The 19,780-nt window shown below is 36.7% G+C and overlaps 1 protein-coding gene across 8 annotated transcripts in view; it reads left to right on the plus strand.

Annotated features, from left to right (window-relative positions):
* Window positions 1–19,780, plus strand: part of EPHA6 (EPH receptor A6) — a 524,480-nt gene that overhangs the window by 348,202 nt on the left and 156,498 nt on the right. For 3 of the 8 annotated variants that reach the window (XM_060770613.2, XM_067466662.1, XM_060770612.2), the window contains one exon: window positions 4,318–4,480. The exons of 2 other annotated variants lie outside the window; for them this stretch is intronic. In XM_060770613.2, coding sequence (XP_060626596.2) covers window positions 4,318–4,480 — 163 coding nt within the window. Of the gene's footprint in view, window positions 1–3,876; window positions 3,925–4,317; window positions 4,481–19,780 lie in introns of those variants that run through there. 3 more of the 8 variants (XM_067466657.1, XM_067466658.1, XM_067466661.1) reach the window with 2 other exon arrangements.

A 19,780-nucleotide genomic window follows, 5' to 3' on the forward strand; every position in this document is an offset into this window, starting at 1 on the left:
TACCAAAAGCATCTCATTCACTCAGTGACAAACAGTGGGAAACCTGGCAGCTGGGCATAGCTGTCATTTTACCTCCCATCTCAAGTTTGTTTATTATTATTTATTTCAAGCATTTATACTCCGTCCTTCTTGACCTCTGAGGAGGGACTCAGAACGGCTTCCAAACAGGCAACAATTCAATGGCAAACATGATATAAAACACATAATAAATACACCCATATACATTAAAATAGTGTGTGTGTGTGTGTGTATTGAAACTAGTTTGCCAGATTAAAATCACCATATTAAAAGTTCCCTGTGAAGTGATGTATTTATGATTATTTATTTTATGCATACTACTTCTGATGCAGGTGTAGGTCTATGCACTCCGTAATTATAGTTGTGGATGACCCAAATTTTCATTATAATTTATCTAATCTGTTTTTAAAACCCTCCACCCTTGGTGTCCATAACTGCTTCCTGTAGCAGTGACTATCATAGTTTAGTTATATATTGTGTGAATAGTTGTGCCCAGCTCAATAAGGGTAGAACACACTTGGTAGCAAGATACTGACTGTAATTCAGAGAAGAGGGAAGAAGCAGAAGAGGCAGGGAAGGACTGAATGGACTTCCCTGGCAGATGAGTGACTGCTGTGAACCTGAACTCCACATTACAACATTTGATTTCAGGCTCTATTTATTCATTTATTATTTTTATCATTTTGTCAAATGTTATTTAACTTTTAAGTCATCTGTGACTTATGGAGACCCTATTACAGACTTTTCCTAGCAAAATTTATTCACAGGTTTGCCATTTCCTTCCTCAACAGCTGAGTGACTTGCCCATGGCCACCCAATGGGTTTGCATGGGGGTTGACTTGAATTACTGTACTATCTAAATGATATCCTTAGACCACAGTGTTTCTCTGAAATATGCTTTAGATTACTTAAATGCATTGGATTTGGTCCCACAAGGAGTATAAATGTTCCTATTAGTTAGAGAAACTGATAAAATAATCATTCTTGGGGCCCTTCTGCACAGCCATATAACCCAGAATATCAAGGCAGAAAATCCCACAATATCTGCTTTGAACTGGGTTATCTGAGTCCACACTGCCATATAGTCCAGTTCAAAGCAGAAAATGTGGGGGGGGGGGTTCAGCTGTGTGAAAGGGGCCTTAGTCATGAAGCAAACGGGAGGAATGCTTTATCTGTACATTTCTTCATGAAAATGAATATATTGCTGAGTTCCTGTAATAAGAGTGTAGACTTGCCCTGAGTGATTTTTATCAAATAGAGCAGTGGTTCCCAACCATTTTTGACCAGGAAACAGGGACCACTTTGACTAGGGACCACTTGAGCAGGGACCATTTTTACCAGGGGCCACTTTGACCAGGGACCACTCTCCAACGTAAGTACCAAAAGGATTATGAATCAGTTTTTGGTCAATTCGGTTTTGTTATTTGGAGTGCTGATTCAGAAAATTGCATTGGATAGACCACATCAGCTCTAGTTTCTGATGCAGATGATATGCCATCTAGTAGTCGCCATCTGCTCACTAACAGAAAACCATATTTAATAATCTAGAGCTGCAAACCTTATTTTAGGTCTCACGGTCCACCAGTGGGCTGTGGCCCATGGGTAGGGAACCACTGAAATAGAGGTTTTACAGTAGAGATTCATATCTAAATGTTTTGAGTTGTAGATCTGAATTTTTCTTTTTGCCTGCAAGATGTAAAAGGAAACCAACGTTCCTACTAAACACTAGAAGTGTTTTGGAAACTTTTCTTCAACTTTGTTTTGAAAACAGATGTGGAAGTTGTTATCTGCCTACAGTTAAAGGCTTTCTACGATGTAAGCGAATGTTTTCATTACATTTTTTCATTACAGTACATTCTAGCTTTAAGGGCAAAGGGCATTTCAGCCATGGTATCTTCTATTGCAAACATACATGAATTTTAACAAAGTCTGATTGCCTTCTTGTTTTTGCCATAATCTTAACACTTGTTGAACAGGCAAAATTTAATTGGGTTTCAGGGAATATAGCCCTATAATATTCTGTTTGCTGTTGGTTTCCTTTGCATATTCCAATTATATGTATATAAATATTTTATATCTTCCTTGTTCAGTTTACATGTTGATTCCTATTGAAAAATCTAATAATATACTCTAGGCTTCATTAAAAAAATAAATAACAACTTGAAGACACCCTACAGTATAGGGTTTTAAAAAATAGTCTACCCTATTTTGAAATATGAGCATCACCGATCATTTAATTTTTCCCCCACCGGTGCTTTATTTTCCCTGCAGAGTACAACTTAACCATGCAGCAATTGTTACATCCATTTTCTACTGCTGAGATAGTAGTGGTGATGCACTGTTTCTCCTGATCAGTGTTAAAAAGCTTGCTGTGTCATAAATCACTTCACTTCAGCTGCATTAGATTAGAGTTAGCTAGGCCAAAGAATTTATGTTTGTATTTATACGTTTTACAACATGGTGCTTTATTTCAAAAATAAACTATCCAAAGCTCCAGTCCTTTGTTTTTCTTCCCCATTCCTTGCTGCATATGTTTTAAGTCAAATTTATTTTTACAAAGATAATATGATTAACAGGATAAGAAAGGCTTCTGTTAGCTTGATGGACACATTATCATAAACAAACAACCACATTCCATATTCTTATGGTGTCTTGTAGGTGCTAAGGTATATGTTATATGGATGCTTATGGACATTTCTATTCTTATTTGAATTATAGACAAGAAATTCAGCAACATAGAAAGTATGAAAATCCAGGGAGACAGAGATGATAGTTGATGAATGAATTTGAAATATGCTTCTTGTTCTAAATGTATATAAAGCATATGAACCGGTTGCTCCATAAGTTATTTCTTCAAACCCTCCAAAGGCAGGTATATCTATTGTGTCCACAACCAACACATCTCCTATTAGTTCCAACACAGTGACTCTTGCTTAACTGTGTTGCATTCAAGCCACTGGGTACCAAAGAGTGTCTGACAAACAGCATTCTGAATAATTCTATTTTTAAAAATCATGACCTTCATAGGCCTTGAGCTGTTGCCCTAGCAAGATGAGCACTTTGACTAATTTCATCAGCAGTTACATGCAAAATGAAATAGGCATGATTATGATGAACTCCTAGAGGACTGTCAACACATGACCTCATTGCACTGCTTACTAAAAAGCTGTAACTTTCATAAGCAATTAGGGAACCGTAATTAACAAATAAAGAGGCCTGTTATAATCACTGTCAGTTCCCAACCCTCTTATTTGTGTACTGTGTCTTTTGACTTTGTTCTGTTCTTTATATGTCATACCTTGAAGATCTGTGATTTTATCAAGATGGATAGTCAATCTGGCAATACAGAGTACAGCTATTCTGTATTATCCTTGCATCCATAGTTCTTATGATGACTTCTTCACATGGTGGCCAACCCTTTGTACTTTGCTAGGACAGTTGTTAGATGGTTCTACAGTGCTCTTGAGTTTTACCAGTTTGATCGGCCTTATAAAAATTTTGTACTTGGTTGGCATATCTTTCAAATTCCCAGAGATACTTCCACAACTGACATCTGTGCAGGACTTTGTGGGGGTTGACATGACATGTTATGTACAGGTATACATACATGTATACCCTTAAAATTGTATTCCTATGAAATATGAGAAGCAGTTCCTAAATACATAGATACTTGGTAAACAGGTGTATTTTTTCTCCCAAACTTTATTTTGTGAGCTATATAGTTTAACCAAATACATAAACATACATACATACATTGATGTAGATATAACTTCCCAAATCAGTGAGACTATAAAACCCTATGTCAAGTTTGCAAAACTAAACACGGAGAGTTAATTTTCTTTTTCTTTTTACCCACAGGTCTACCCACGGATAGCGCCGGCATTTTGGCACTACCTGCGGGTAGAAGTGAGTAGTGGACATTTGAATACTCCCACATCTACATGTTAAATTTTCTTAATAGTTATTAAAATCCTAATTTGTCCATTTTCAACATATAAAGCTGCCATTTTAGCTGCCATTTTCTTTGGATGTAGTCTTATTCTAATTTCATATTATTTTGACTCCAGTTAATTACTAACCCAATTCACAAGGACACAGTTCTCACTTTATAAATGATAACACAACATTTAAGATATATCCAAGGCTAGGTTGTGTTATACATCTTCGTGACAGCTTTCGCCCCTTTAATAAACACTCTTTGACATTCATAAGAAATTTAGTTCTGAAAGATTATTATTATGCAGCTTTCACAACTCAGCTTGACATCATTTCCCCCTTTCCCCCTTTTTTGTCTCTCAGGAGCATGAGCAGCTGAGCTATTCCTCCACAAGGTCGAAGGCTCCCAGTGTTATCGTCACAGGCCTCAAGCCAGCCACCAAGTACATATTTCATATCAGAGTCAGGACCGCAACAGGATACAGCGGCTATAGCCAGAAGTTTGAATTTGAAACTGGAGATGAAAGTAAGTCTTAACTAAAGGCATAGAAAGGTAGCATCTAAGCAGCTAGACATTGGAAGTAATAGGTGTAATTAATTCCATTTTGACACAAAATCTACATGGATTTTTTAGATGCACTCTATAGGTGAGTTGGTTCAAAACAATCTGACTTCTCAATACCCTAAACTGTTCCTGGACTTTTTCTTCTGCTATTATTTTTTATATCCCTCAATCTTACCACTTTCCCAGACATTCCAAACCAGCTCATGCTGTGCTCCAAAAAAAAATCTAAATTTTTATCATATTAGATAAGAATGTTCAAACATCGTGTTGCTTGCCCTGAAAGGGGTCATACCTTTGGGATTTTTCAAATCACCTGTTTCCAGAGATACAAGCTTCTTGTGAGCTTTTAATTTGTAAAAAGCTCTGAAGTACACACATAAATTGTCATTGTCATGCTGCCCCTTGCGCCTCTTGCACTGTGAACCTAGTAACTTATATTGCCTAAGTCATGTGAAGATAGCTTGCTACCATCTCTCTCTACTGCAATGTTATCACAAGTCCAGAGTGCCTGATGATAAATGAATGTTGCGCTCACCTTGACTCAACTGGAACTAGGCCTTTATTTTGTATTAAGGATCAACAAATGACAGATTGGTCCCAAGGGCTGAATGTTCTGTGAGCAAACAGAACTTGTGAGCATTTTCTTAAAGCCACCCTAATATGAAATTAGCTCAGTTTGGATCAGTTCAGATAATTCAACAAAACAGAATCACATTGTTTTAGAATATTCTGTCTCCAAATCTACAAACAGCTCTAATGAAACTTCAACGATGGTAAGGTCCAAATCTGCAAACTTCTGGTTCAATGCAATTCAGTAGCAAAGTGCAGTTGATCAGACCTTGCCTTAAAACTATAGTGCTGGATAATACCAACTAAAGTGTTTTATCAGCACTACCTCAAAAATATACTCTTGAAAAAAGATTTCAACCAGACAATAGTTCAGATATAAAATTGAGACCAAAACTGTGGTTAGGACTAGGCAACATCTTAATTGTTGTATCTAATAATGCTTTCTCCTCAAGAAGGACTCCTGTTCTGCCCTCACTCTACATTAACTACTTGGAAAGTGAACTGGCTGTCAGGGAACAGATCAGAGACTATATAGTTGAATCAAATAAGAATTTATTAACTGACAAGAATTTTAGACTTTTTCTCCTCCTGAGTTTCACTACATAGTCTTTATGAGGAGAGATAAAGTCTTTGAGAGATAGACACAGGCCTGGATGAACTGAGAAGGTTCTTGAATCTTTATTTCTTCTTATTGTCTCTTTCTTGTATGATGTTCAACTGTCTCTAAGATGGTCTCAATATTTAACTAGGACTAGACTTGAATATAGATCTGACTGAACTTGAATACAACTCTAACTGGACTTCAATACAGCTCTGACTGGATTTGAACACATCTCCAACTAGACGTGCTATTTTATAGACTTTCCAACCTTACTCTCTCTTCACCTTCCAGTCATGAAAAGGCTGACTTGTCCAAGAACCAGAAGTGTCTTGCCTGAGGTTCCACCCCTGAGGGGATTCTTAAAAGGATGGGGTGACAGAGGATTCAAATCCCTCTAACTAAAAAGTGTCTAACTAGGGGTAAACAGTGAGGTTCTTCATGGGGTACGACAAGTCCACTGTCAAATTCCCTCCCTGAACCAGAATTCTCTGGAGCAGATTTGTAGGCACTCTGGAGTCTGCAGAGGAAGATATGAAGGGAATGTCATGTTCTATGGATAACAGTCTACTCCTTTTATAGTTGATATATCTCTAGAACTCCAATGTGTGATGTATCTTTAAGAGTCTACATTTTATGGTTAATTCTCTCAGAGACAAAGTTTGGAAGTATTCATGTAATGAAGTCATTCTATATGCAACTTTCATCTGGGAACAAGAACACCTAGAGTTTACATGGAAATTCCACAACTCATATAGCAAGGCACTTTCTACATGGTGACAGTTGTATATGGCAACCTGTGTGGTTAAAGATTTTGTGCATTTGTATTATCATTATCAAGACTGGGGGCAAGCAAATATAAACAAATATAATTAGCTTCATTTAATGCAAATCAATGTGAAAACCTATTTACAACATTTTAATTATGATACCTTTTATTTAATTTGCAGTCTTTGGGAGTGAACCATGTCGAAATCAATGGGCTGGATGTGTATATATGTTAAGAATAAGATTCACTGTTAATTAATGTGCATTTAAAATAAGTAGATCTTTTCTTTTTTTAAAGTTGAAATAGACACTGATACTGTTAGGTTGTATTCAAGAACTACCTTTGAATTGTAGTTTTCTGGGTTTTTTCCCCTTCCTTATGAATTATAAGGGAAATCCAAATGATGAACTTATCAACAGTTCACACCAAACAAAATTGAGCAATTGATAAATTTGTTTAAAACTTCTGTCAACTTTAGAGGAGAGATGAGGAGATAATTCCAGACCTAAAAGGCAATACAAGGAAGACAATGCCATCCAATGAAAGACTGTATTAGGTACATGTGAGTCTTCTTACTGAATAAAGAACACATTTATACAAACTATAAGCACAACCTAGACATATAAAACTTAATATGGAATTTATGCCTGAAGTAGCAATGAAATGCTGCGATTTCCTTTTGGTTATATTACTATATTATTATATTTTGGTTATATTAAGCAGTTTTAGTAAAATCGTATAGTAAAACAGATAAAATATAATTGTGTGTCTAAACTTTGGGCTTTAGAATGATTTTCAATACAAATGTCATGTTCTCTTGCTGCTAAAATAAATCCAGATGTCCCGGTTTTTCACACTGGATTGCAAATTCAAATAGAGGACATACAGTATTTGAAGTGGTTGCAAGAACATAAGTATTGTTCTGCTTCAAAAGCAAGTTAATCCAGAGCTGACTCTCCAACAATGACTAATGATAGTACCTCTAAGAATTTTTTTAAGCCATGTATAGGGATATAGTATTTTATCTTTATGTATAGGGACATAGTATTTTATCTTTATGACAATAAGATCTCTGTGTGCAATTACATCACATCTGTCTTATTATTCGAGACAAATGTACATATCCATATTTCATTATAGCATATTATGTGTTTCTATCAAGTACATACATAGAAGAGTGAGCACGAACATGGAAGCATAAATATATCAAGATTTGATGTAGGGGGAAAATGTCTTTTGATATTCATCCTAAGTATGCTTGTCACCACTGTAACCTTTGCACTATGTTATATTGCCCAAACCATATTTTTCTCAATGAGATGGTGTTAGATAGTTGCTGAAGCTGCAAGTATGAATGTCTACAAACTAACATCCATGCCAGATTTGAATACCAGGAAAAGCGTAATTCATTTTAACAAGTGAATTAAAACTCTGCTGAGCATGCATGATCCCATATTCCATAATATTGTTGTGGTGGTAGACCAAAAACAAAAGTCTTGATCTAATTGGTTAGTCTCAATTGGAATACAACTATTACATCAATAGTAGAATTGTGAGACATTGAATAGATAAATGCCATTGATTCAGTGCCTGTATTCTAGTTGGTCTTAACAAGAGCATTTAAACCATAATATGTAAACACAATCTAATCTTATAAATCAGTGGTTCTTAACCTGTGGGCTGCGGACCACCAGTGGGCCATGAGGACGAAAATCTGGTCTGCAGGCTTCCTTCCTCTTTATTTATCTTATTTTATTTCCACTCCTTTCGTGCCACCTGCCACTTCTTCTCTGTTGCTGACCATGGCATATGTTCTGTATCAGAAACTAGAGCTGATATGGTCTATCTGTATCCTATGCAATTTTCTGAATCAGCACCTCAAACCGAATCTAAAGTTGACCAAAAACTCATTTGTAACCCTTTTGGTACTAATGTTGGAAAGTGGTCTCTGGTCAAAGTGGCCCTAATCAAGTGGTCCTTGGTCAAAGTGATCCCCCTGGTTCAAGTAGTCCCTGGTTAAAAAAAAAAGGTTGGGAACCATTGTTATAAACAGTTACTTATTTGGAAGTATTCATACAATTTTGTGCAAGCATACATACCAATAAACCCCATATAACTGGATGGGATTTACTTCTAGGTAAAAGGAATATAAGATTAAGTTGTGGTGACTTGTATCTCCAGCAAATAGATCTCTTTATGATTCTTCTGCAAAAGACAGCCAAAAGTTTGTGATAATTCTTATTATAGAAGCATGATGATTTATTTTGTGACAAAATATTAGTTTAAATTTTGATTTATAATCATAATATTTGCACTATTTCATGAATCTGTGCAAAAGTAATGAAGGTAAAAGGGAATGTAATATGTTTTCAGAGGTTGGGGGGGGGGGGTCTTTATTATTTTCTAAAGGCACTTTGGCCCTTCATGGCTGACTTCTGCGATACGTTTTCCTCAGTTGCTGGATGGAATGCAATCTGTGCTGCTTCAATTATTCAGGATGAAATTAGATACATCATTACGAGGAACAGGCAGAAACTTTTGGAATGGTTATTAATGGTGGTGCATCAAGCAGAAAGAGGACTGTCTGACCCTGCAGGAGTAATAAAGAAAAGTCCATTAATCAAAGGGGACGTAGTTTTTATATAAAATGTGACTAGTCAGAGATGTAGTTGTGTGAAATATTTTCTGGAATTCCCTCTAATCAATAAAAGACTTACCAAGGCTGACCAGAATTTGACTCATAATATAATCATATTGTGTAACTAAATTAATGTGGTATACACTATCCAGTGAAATGTCTACTAAAAATGGCCACATATATAGATTATAATGGAACAGGCAGGCAAACAAAGTGGCAAGTTTCTGTTCTTGGCTAGGTTTGGAGCATGTTTCCCTCATTTGGCTCAATATTTCTCTCTGTCTACACACCATTCCTTAGAAACCGTGCTTCTCCTCCTTGCTTCTTTTCTTACTTTCCCAAATTGCATCCAAAGGCTCCGCTTTGTCTCCCAGCTAAAGAACTCCCCAGATTTTAATAATTTACAAATTAAAAATTAAAATGGAATTGAGACCTGAGGAATCCTCATTGCTGTGTTCAATTTTATTTCAGAATTTGTACACCAACTGCAAGTACAGTGTGTTATAGCTTTCATTACCTTTAGTTCACCCCAATCTTTCCCTTTGCTAACATAACCAAAATATAAGTGTGAGTTAATAAAATACTAAGGAAAATAGCAAGCTTAATGTGATTATGTTTATGGCTATATGGGCTTCACTTTGAACTAGAGTACTTTTATAAGTATATGTTCCATCTGAGGTTTAGATAGAAGAGATAAAAAGCAATCTGGATGTGGATTTCTTGGAATAGCAATACCAATCTGGTGCCTTTAAGTAAAATTGTTGTGTTGTCGAAGGCTTTCATGGCTGGAACCTCTGGGTTGCTGTGAGTTTTCAGGGCTGCATGGGCATGTTCCAAAAGCATTCTCTCCTGACGTTTCGCCCACATCTGTGGCAGGCATCCTCAGAGGTTGTGAGGTTTGTTGGAAAATAGTAAGGTTTATATATCTGTGGAATGTCCAAAGCAAACATTTCTGCTTGAGGCAAGTATGAATGTTGCAGTTGGCCATCTTGATTAGCATTGAATGGCCTTGCAACTTCAAAGTCTGACTGGAGGAATCCTTTGTTAGAAGGAGTTAGCTGGTCCTGATTGTTTCCTGTCTCCCACCCTGGACATTCCACAGATATAAAAATCTCACTTGCCTAGTTTCCAACAGACCTCACAACCTCTGAGGAAGCCTGCCATAGATGTGGGTGAAACATCAGGAGAGAAGATTTCTGGAACACAGCCATACAACTCCAAAAACTCACAGTAAGCCAGTAAAATCGTTGTTTGTTTATTACAGTTTTCCACATGTAAAATATGGTTGCTATTATTCAGCTAAATTTCATTTTAAACTTTATATTGACTGTCATTTTAGTCCACTCACACAAGAACTTGTTTTTATTATTATTATTATTATTTCTATGGGGTTGTTATAGCCTACACCTTGTTGGGAATGTAAATAGAGCAACATGTTACAATGGAAATGCTACTAAACTTGCAATGTGCCCCTCTCATCCCCTTTAGTGCCTCCCCCAGTGCTTTGACCCCTCCTATCAGTCTTCTCCCCTCGGTTCCATACCTTTTACATGAACCTGTGTTTTAAACTGTGATTTTAAACTGTTTTCTAATCTGCTTTTTAATAACTTCTTCACTGGGGAGCTATGTTTCCCCTTCTCAGCGTGCTTGTGCCCACTTTGTGCTGGTCAGTGACCGTAATAAAGTTTGTATTGTATTGTATTGTTTCAACCTGTTCCAAATCAGCCTTGATGTGGGACAAAATGTGTTATTTCAGGCTGGTTCTGATTGTTTATAAATCTATCAAGCTCTGATTAGAGAATTGCCAACATCTATGAAGGCTGACTGATGAGCAAGGGACATGAATTGCAATTTTTCCCCTAGGTACATTGAGGGGAGGGGGAGGATGGTCCAAGAGACATACAATATGCTGTCTAAAGCCAAAGATAGAAGAAAACATCTGGGATGTAAGATGTTAAAAGCTGAATGAGAAATGGGCTTGGAAAGGGCCCACAAGAAAAAAGGAAAATGAATTTAGGATGGCAGTGGGAAGCAAACAGCAGCAAAACCAAACCGCAGCTGTAATTCTTTATTAAGTTCCTTCATAAAGGTAGCAACAAATAATTTTAGCAATTTACTTCTCGCTACTAAAAAGTTTTAGAAATGTGGGGGGTTTAAAAGGCATTTTGCTCTTCAGAACAAACTGTACACAACATTCATTCATGGTTATTTTATGCATAAAATAGCATTTTTAATGCAGGAAATATTTCAATGCAGTGATATTAATCCTTGTGTAGAATATTTTGTTTTCAATTCAATTTTAACATGTGCAAATTTTATGGAGAATAAATCAGGTTTTTTTGCACAGGAAACAGTATTTTCTATGCATGTATTAAAATTTCTACATTGAAATATTATTCAAAAAATTCTTGTTTTTTTTTTAAATACAATCACATGAAAATTTTGCACAGACTAAATCCTATCTATAAAGATTCTGGATAATCCAGAATTCTTCTCATCAGGGTTCCCCAACACTTGAAAAACATGCTTTGTTTTTAAACAATTTTTCAAATATTTACAAATATTGTTTCTATCCTTACTCCATTAGTAGTAGCTTCCCAAAGAACTTGCTATTTTCATTATATTTTTATTTGCATTTTAATGTTTGCTGTATGTAAATTAGGGTTTATTACATTATTAATACATGTAAATAATACAATATTGTTGTTTATTTGTTTGGTCATTTCCTACTCTTTGTCACCTCATGGACCAGCCCACGCATTGTATGTTATTCTAATACAACATTAGAGTAAAAATAAAACACTGCATAGAAAGACTACTGATGCAGTTGTCATTTCCACACACTATAAATGTTTTAGTTGCATTTTATAAACAACCATGTGTATTTTGTTAACTAAAGAGAATATGCCCCCCCCCCCCTTTCCTTCTTTTTTTATTTTTTATTTTTTATTTTTTTGCTATGGAATTTGGAGAGCAGAGTGTTGCAGAGAGTGAACTTCTGGATCAATAAAAGAACAGAATACAAGTTCATCCTTAGTTTTGGGATATGTAATCACTTAGTGGTCCAAAGGCTTTGCATATAGTTCTGGAGATCAATGGGTTCTCTTCCAGATGAAAGCTGATCGTTTCCCCAAATCCAGTCTACTACCTTTAACTCCCTGCCAAATTTCTTATAGCTGTGTGGTTCCTTCTTAAGGACACAGTAATTCTGTTTTTGCTTTCAGTTATATAACAGAAGGAATGAAGGGGTTTGTGGAAACATACCTCTTTCTAGATATATTTTCAATGTTTTCTATGTTAATAATTGATAATTACATTGAATGCATCTCACCAAATCCACCATTGTATCAGAAGGAATTAGCAGTTTTAGAAGCTTAACCATATTTCACAATTCCAGTATTATCATATTATAACATTAAAAATAGATAATGAGTTAAAACAATTGGTGTGGCTAAATGAAAAAAAGCTTGAATGACACAGCAAAGTACCTGCAAGTTATGTGTATATGTAATTTATTGTGTTATCTTTTAACTCTGTTTGATTTGGCTTGGTTCCCATGTAAGCCTCCCCAAGTCCCTTCAGGGAGATGGTGTCAGGATACAAAAATAATTTTTAATTATTATTTGATACACAACAAGATTAGTACACAGCAAACAAGATCACTATGCTGGTTGTTGTATTGGATCACACATCAGACACGTCCCAAGTGTCTAGGACTCTGTGACGTATCGGCGAAGAATGTGTGCAGATCCCAGTAGGGTGGCCTTTTGCAGCTGACGTGATAATTTTGTCAGGGCCGATTGTGTTTAAGTGCAGGCCAAGGTCTTTAGGCACTGCACCCAGTGTTCTGATCACTATTATTATTATTATTATTATTATTATTATTATTATTATTACTAGGGACAAAGTATAACGCAGGTATAAAAAGAACTTTGAGCAATTTGACTAGGAGATGGAAAAACAAGAGTCAGTTTTAGAATTTTAAATGATCAGATTTATTTATTCAGGGGGGGAAATATATCACATCCCACCTGCTGACACCAGTATAAAGGATTTCTTACACGGAAGTATTATGTGTATATGATGTAATGTGTGAGCTCTAGTAGAAATGAACACCGCTTCAATCTTCTCCTGGTATATTTGCTACCACCACCTAACACCTTAGGATATTAACGATGATTCTCTGAGGTAAACTATTCCCTGCCAACCCAATTCAGCTCTCCCTTAGCTCCCAAAAATGACTGTGATGTTAAGATGTTAAAGAAACTAGAATTATCCCCACACGAATGAATTACAATTGAGGCTTCTTTAAAAGTTGAAATAGAGAAAAGATTTATTGATAAGATCAAACAAACAACTGACTTCTTTGATAAGGCACAAAAGCTTAAATGGTTACTAAAGTACAATAATCTTGATGGTTTCTTTAAACAGGTTACTTGACTTAACTACTACTAAAATGTCTCACTCTACAGTAACACAGTAGCAGTGAGTTCCTCAGACTAACCTACTCAGGCTGTCTTCAGAGCAATTAGCCCACTCTAATCAGAGTTCTCTATAGCTATTCTACTCTACCCAGAGAGCAAACCACTTGTGTAAACACCCACAAGCAATCAGGCGACTACTTGACCGGACTGGCCAATAATGCAACCTTAGCTCAAAAATACCTCTCCTCTCTTCGGTTCCCAAAACTCATCTCCCTTCTTCAACCCCAAATTCCATCTCCCTGCTCTCTTAGAAGCTGACACTCTTCCCTCCCAGGACTTGGCTCCTCCCATCTGTCCTAACCAATCCTAGGAAATCTCCAGTTCCTCCCCTCTTCTCACTTTACCCTCACAAGATGTCTGCTTCCCTGGCTTACACTCCCAAAATGGAGGCCTGCCTCACTGATATCCCAGGCTTCTCCTTCGGCCTACTAGGTAAGAATCATTACACATGCCTTCCTCTTGGCACATTTCTCTCTTTCGCCCTCAATTTGTGCCTCTTCAAATTCTACAGCAGTGCTGGTCACAGCTGACCTCCAGCAGGAGTGCTCAAGGGCCAGGGCTTCTCAGTTCTCAGTGTCTATGCCAGAGTTTTAAAGGTTGACTTTGAGCCCATCTGTTCTGCTTTTAGCCATATACTATAGTATTGAAATATAACATGAACATTGCAATTTTCTGGTACCTCAGAAAAAGAGCTGTAAGATCACTACAGTTTTTGAATCAGCAAAAAGTAGGTAATGTATCACTGAAGATAAAGATCAGCCATGGCATCTTTTGAAGAGAACATGTAGGATATGTAAGATGATAAATTGTTACAAATAGATAATGTAAGACTGGAGATTTGGTGCCAAGATGTTATATTTCTTTTCTACCGAGCATGGGGGTGAACAGAAGGTCTACGGTTTCCATTCAACTTATTAATCAACTGGATTCAGCTAAAGGCCATATGTGTAGCAGCATACTTTTATTTTTATTTTTCTAGCTGGTCAGGGAACGGAGAACACCAACAAGCACTGTACAGCTCCTCTCACAGAACCAGCAAGTTTGCATTAAGTGCCCTTCAAAAAGTCATGATTGCATATATCAGATGTTTGATACAGGGAGGTGTTCTATCTATTCTCCTTGTATTTCCTTCCCTGCCTAGCTTTTGATTAGTAGAGTTGCAGTTAAATGACCAATCCTGCCCCTGCAGGTGCTACATGAATAAATTCAAAGGAATAAGCCTCTCTCTCAGGTTACAGCTCATGGATTTGCAGAACTCTGCTAGGAAAAGTGCTCAGTTCAACCTAACCTGGATTAAGAATGTTCTGTTTTCTCCTAAAATGGATGAGGTTTGAAAAGCCTGGCTTGTTTAATTCAATAGAGTTATATTCCATATTCTGTGTACAAGCTTGATGAAGACAAAGATTGTACTTAAAATGAACAGTACATTAATGCCTCTTGTGTTGAAAATGATGTAGTAGTTCCATCATAAAAATAATTTGTATTTGGGAAGAGTGGCCTGGAATGTAATTGATATGAAGCATTCGTTCTTTGCCATGTTAAGATAGTATTTTTATTTCTGAAATGGCCAGGTCACAAATTGTTGTGTTTGTCCCGTCCCGTCCCCCCCCCCCCCCCCAGCTATCAATTTCAGAAATCCAAGTACTAACTTTGATTCTTTCTTATATTCAACGGGGTTTTATATTTCAAATGAAACTTAAAAGACATTAAACCAGATCTTAACCACATGATCGTAATAAAAACATTGCCACTTTTGTTTTGCTTTTTAAATTTTCCTTTAGCTAAACCAGAGATACACAATTTCAAGGTACCAACCACTTCTTGGGAGTCCAGTGGATCAACTGGACTGCAAGTGCAAAGCCACTCCTCCCTTAACTTTTGTGATCATGGTTTTCCTGCATCTAGTAGCAATGGCTAGCCAGCAATCTCAGTGGAAATTCTGTATGTTTATTTGGGGACAGTAGATAGTGTGTATATGTGTATCTTTGTGCATGTATGTAGGTGTCCTCAGGGCAGAAAATGTTGTGCACCCCTGATTGAAGCTGTTGTGGTTGATTCCTGTCCATTAGAGTTCCAGCCCCACAGTTTCTAGCTCTATGTCTAGCAGCTGTTCTGTTTTATCTGTCCAGCTGTCTTTCTGTCACTTTCCTATCTTTCACTCTGTTGGAGGGCCTGTTGGCTGATAGATGTCAAATTGCAATAACGAAAGCATGTAGCTAACAGAAAAAATTGAGCTGGTAATAGGGTGCCAGCTCACAGATGGCTGAATGCTCAAACTGTTAAAGAAAAATCCTTGCACCCTTTAAATTAAGTTCAAGTCACACACACATATGCTGAATAGTAACTGTGGGTGATATCCAAAGCTTGTAAAAAGAAAAAGGGGCTGCTGCCTCCTGGATGCATGTAAACTGAATAACATGGTAGCTTAGTAATATATATTTTCTCATTGTCGCAGATGTATTTGATGTTTTTGGATTTTTATTTTGAGCTTTAATGTTAAATGAAGCTCAGTCATCCTACTTCTGATGTTAAAAGAGGCCAGATTGAAAAGACTGCTTGTAGTTTATAGACGAATCATGAATAGTTTGTGATCCTCTGTGCTATGCTAAACAACAAATGCATCAAGTGTGTGCTGTGCCTATACAGGAACAGGATTCTGGAAATCTAGTAATAGGATTCTAAATTTAGCCATGGTAGCTTGTGAAAAGAGCTACCAGTTTGCTCTCTGTTACGATGCACCATCATACCAACCTGAAAATAAGGATGTTCAGACAGGCCTTTGACCTTGAGTAGGCTGAATAGGCCCATATGAAGTTGGCACGTGACACCTGTGATTTAATGGCAGTTAGTTTTATCTACTGTTGTTTTAAAAAGGTATTGTTTTGATTTTATGCTACATGTGTTGATGGGGAGGGGGGTTGTTGTTATAATTTTATGTGACTTGTTTTATACTTTTGTACCATTTTTACCTGCTGTATGTTATATGTGCACCCTGGAGTTCCTTGTAAGCTGCCCCAAGTCCCTTTGGGGAATGGTAGCGGGATATAAATAAAGTTTTATTATTATTATTTTATGATATTACTCTAGCAGACAAGAGGGTGGTGCTCTGTAAACACCAACCCTGCTGCATACAAGTGACATGGGTGAGGGAGTCCACCTACCCCTTCAGACTTCCCTGGCCCTTCAATCTAAGCTACCTTTGAATGATCCATACCAATTTCCTTATTTTACTGCTCCATGTGATCCTGTTTCCCACTCTTTAATGGAGTGGCGTACTGGTTCTCTCCCTCTGGCTGAGTGGGTTGCTATCCATAAAGACCTATGACACAATTGGCAGGTAGAATTCTATTTGCTTTCTGCTTCCTAAAAGTGTTTTTATATTGTTTTGGAAAACAAGATACTGGATACAGATAAAGCTCTCAATAAAACCATGAAGACCAAGAATCAACGGGCAAACCTATAGGTCTTTGAAACAGAAAACAGAAGTCAACAAACGGGTTTTTTCGGGTTTTTTCTCTCCTTTCTTTTCCTTTTCTCCTTTTTTCCCCTACTTTCTATAAACGAACATGTTCTCCCACTTTCAATGTAAAAGAAATTACTTTATCAAATTCTGCTTTCTTTTTTAAAAAAGAAACAGAAAACACACTTTTTCAGGGGAGAAACGTTCAATGTCGGTTTAAAACCTTTTATTGTAGGGTTTTATTCATAACTCAACAAATATTATTAATAACTACTTGTATCCACATAGAATGAAAACAAATTGATGAAATTAAACAAGTATTGTAATCGCAAGCAGACGTGTAGCACTTTATTTGTAATTGCCTCAGGGATTATATTTTCCCACATGAACATAATAGAACACTAGGAGTCTCTTGGAGACTTTTCCCGAAGTCTGCAAACTTTAAAGTAAGGCAGGCCATGACCTTAAACAGGGTCTTTTATTTTTATACTTTGTGTCTGGGTTATGGACTGCTGTCCCCAGGGATGTTGACCTAGCATTGATTCTACTGTCTTTTCACAGAATGGGAGCAACCTTTTGTTTGTTCATGTTTGTAGCATAATAAACAGGTTTTTAAATCTAGAGTTAGGGATTGGTAAAATTTTCTACATAAAGAGGACTGAAAGAATGCAATATTTTAAAAACATGAACATTAGTGGAAACAATACTGAGAAATGTATTATTATTACTGAGAAATGTGTCTATCCCTATGGAATGTTTTCCGTTTTGAGGCTTGAATGTGGTCGATTCTTTATGCCACTGTAATGATCTTTTACAGCAGTGTAGTATGGTTTTTGTAACTGATGTACTAGGACACAGAAAATACCATGTTGTGTGGAGGGGTACATTACAAGAGGATTTTGGGGCATTGTGTACTTAGAAGAGACCATCAGCTTGTGCAACATCCATACAATGGTGATGAATTGTGATGATTTGACTCAGAGTTCAATTCATGAACAGAATGCCAGCCTGATATCTATTATCAACTAATTAAATAATTAGTTTTTCCCTAGGGGAAAAAGAAAGAAATCCTATTTATGACATTCTACACTGAGATACCTTGTGGGGAGAAGGGCAGGATAGAAATGTACGAAATAATAATAATAATAATAATAATAATAATAATAATAATAATAATACCTTCCTTAGAGTTCCTTTCTATCTTGGCCTCCCTTCAGGCTTGGTGTGTATATATATTTGGAATGAGGTCATTATAACTTCACTTTTAAAAGGCAATTGAGCTCTAGTGGAATCTTAGAACTGACTGTGAGAGCCATCTAGTCGAATTGTCTACCATACAAAAATACACAACTAAAGCACTCCCAAACCAGAAGATGATAGCTCTGCTGGACTCCCAAAAGATGGCCATCCAACACCTGTTTAAAGACCTCCAAAGACAGAGCCCACCATCCTCTGAGGCAGACTATTTCACCATCAAACAGCTCCTATAATCAAGAAGTCCTTCCTAATATTTTAGTCAAATTTTGTCTTGGAATTTGAATCCACTGGTTCATGCTTTAATCTCTAGACCAGCAGAAAGCAGAAAGCAAACATGTTTAACCCTGTACACAACATCATTTCAGTAATTTAAAGAAGACTTAGTCTTCTCTTCTTCATGTCTATGCAGCCCCCCTCATACAGTGTGGTTTTGATATTATTATTTTTGGTCATCCTTCTCTGGATATGTTTCAGTTTGTCAATATCCTTCTTGAATTGTGGTGGCCAAACTGGACATAGTATTTTAGGTTAGGTCACATCAAAGCAGAATAGAGTGGCACTGCTACCATGATTAATCTAGACATTAAATGCCTGCAAATTCAGCTTGGAATCAAATTTGGAGGAGGGGTTTTTGGCCACCACATCACACTATTAATTCATTTTTAACTTGAGATTCATTTTTAGACTCTTCATAATTTATACTATTATCAGGAATGTGTCTTGTAGATCATGTGTCCCATTCGCTTATTCTTCAGGCAAGTAATGCATTTTTAGTAGTCTTTGCAAGAACTCTCTGTACAAGTGAATTACAAATATTAAAGACAACACCTTGGTGTGTGGAATTATAAGTATTCCAGTCTGTTCTTGACAGCCTGCAGCAAAAATTGCTTTATTCTGTCACTAAACTAGAGTCATCATCTGGGTCTGAAGAATAAAATGCTTTGGAAACATGGTTCTGTGCTGTGATAATTTATTTATATAAATTTTATAAGAAGGAGGGGGCGTTGCTGATTTCAACAGTAGAAATGGGATCAGAAGCAAAGAATCTCCTGAAAATTTAATTTAAATGTAACAGAAATCCCCCCACTCCATGCCTTGTCACAAATGGCTTTTGGAAATTGTCACAGTTCTGTTGTGTTGATCTAGCAGACTGCCATGTGAGAAACAGAAGATAATAGCTCTGCTGGTCTTCTAAAGCTAATTGATGTCTACCTGTCTGCAATCAGGCTTTTCATCATATTCCTTCTGTACCAGTTGATTTTAAGCCAAATCTCTTCATGTAGTGATAAAGACAGCTAGAGCCTATACTGTATATAGATACAGATAGGATTGATATTTTTGAACTCCTCAAATCCTGGCATCTAATTTACATATCATTATATATCATTATAATTATGCATATTATTCATTTGCATTCTAATTGTGCCCTGCCACTTCAACAGTTATCTTCCTTGTTTTACCTTCCTTTGCCATGTGTTTCAACAT

Source organism: Anolis sagrei, chromosome 3 (assembly GCF_037176765.1).
Source record: "Anolis sagrei isolate rAnoSag1 chromosome 3, rAnoSag1.mat, whole genome shotgun sequence".
NCBI classification, from domain to species: domain Eukaryota; kingdom Metazoa; phylum Chordata; class Lepidosauria; order Squamata; family Dactyloidae; genus Anolis; species Anolis sagrei.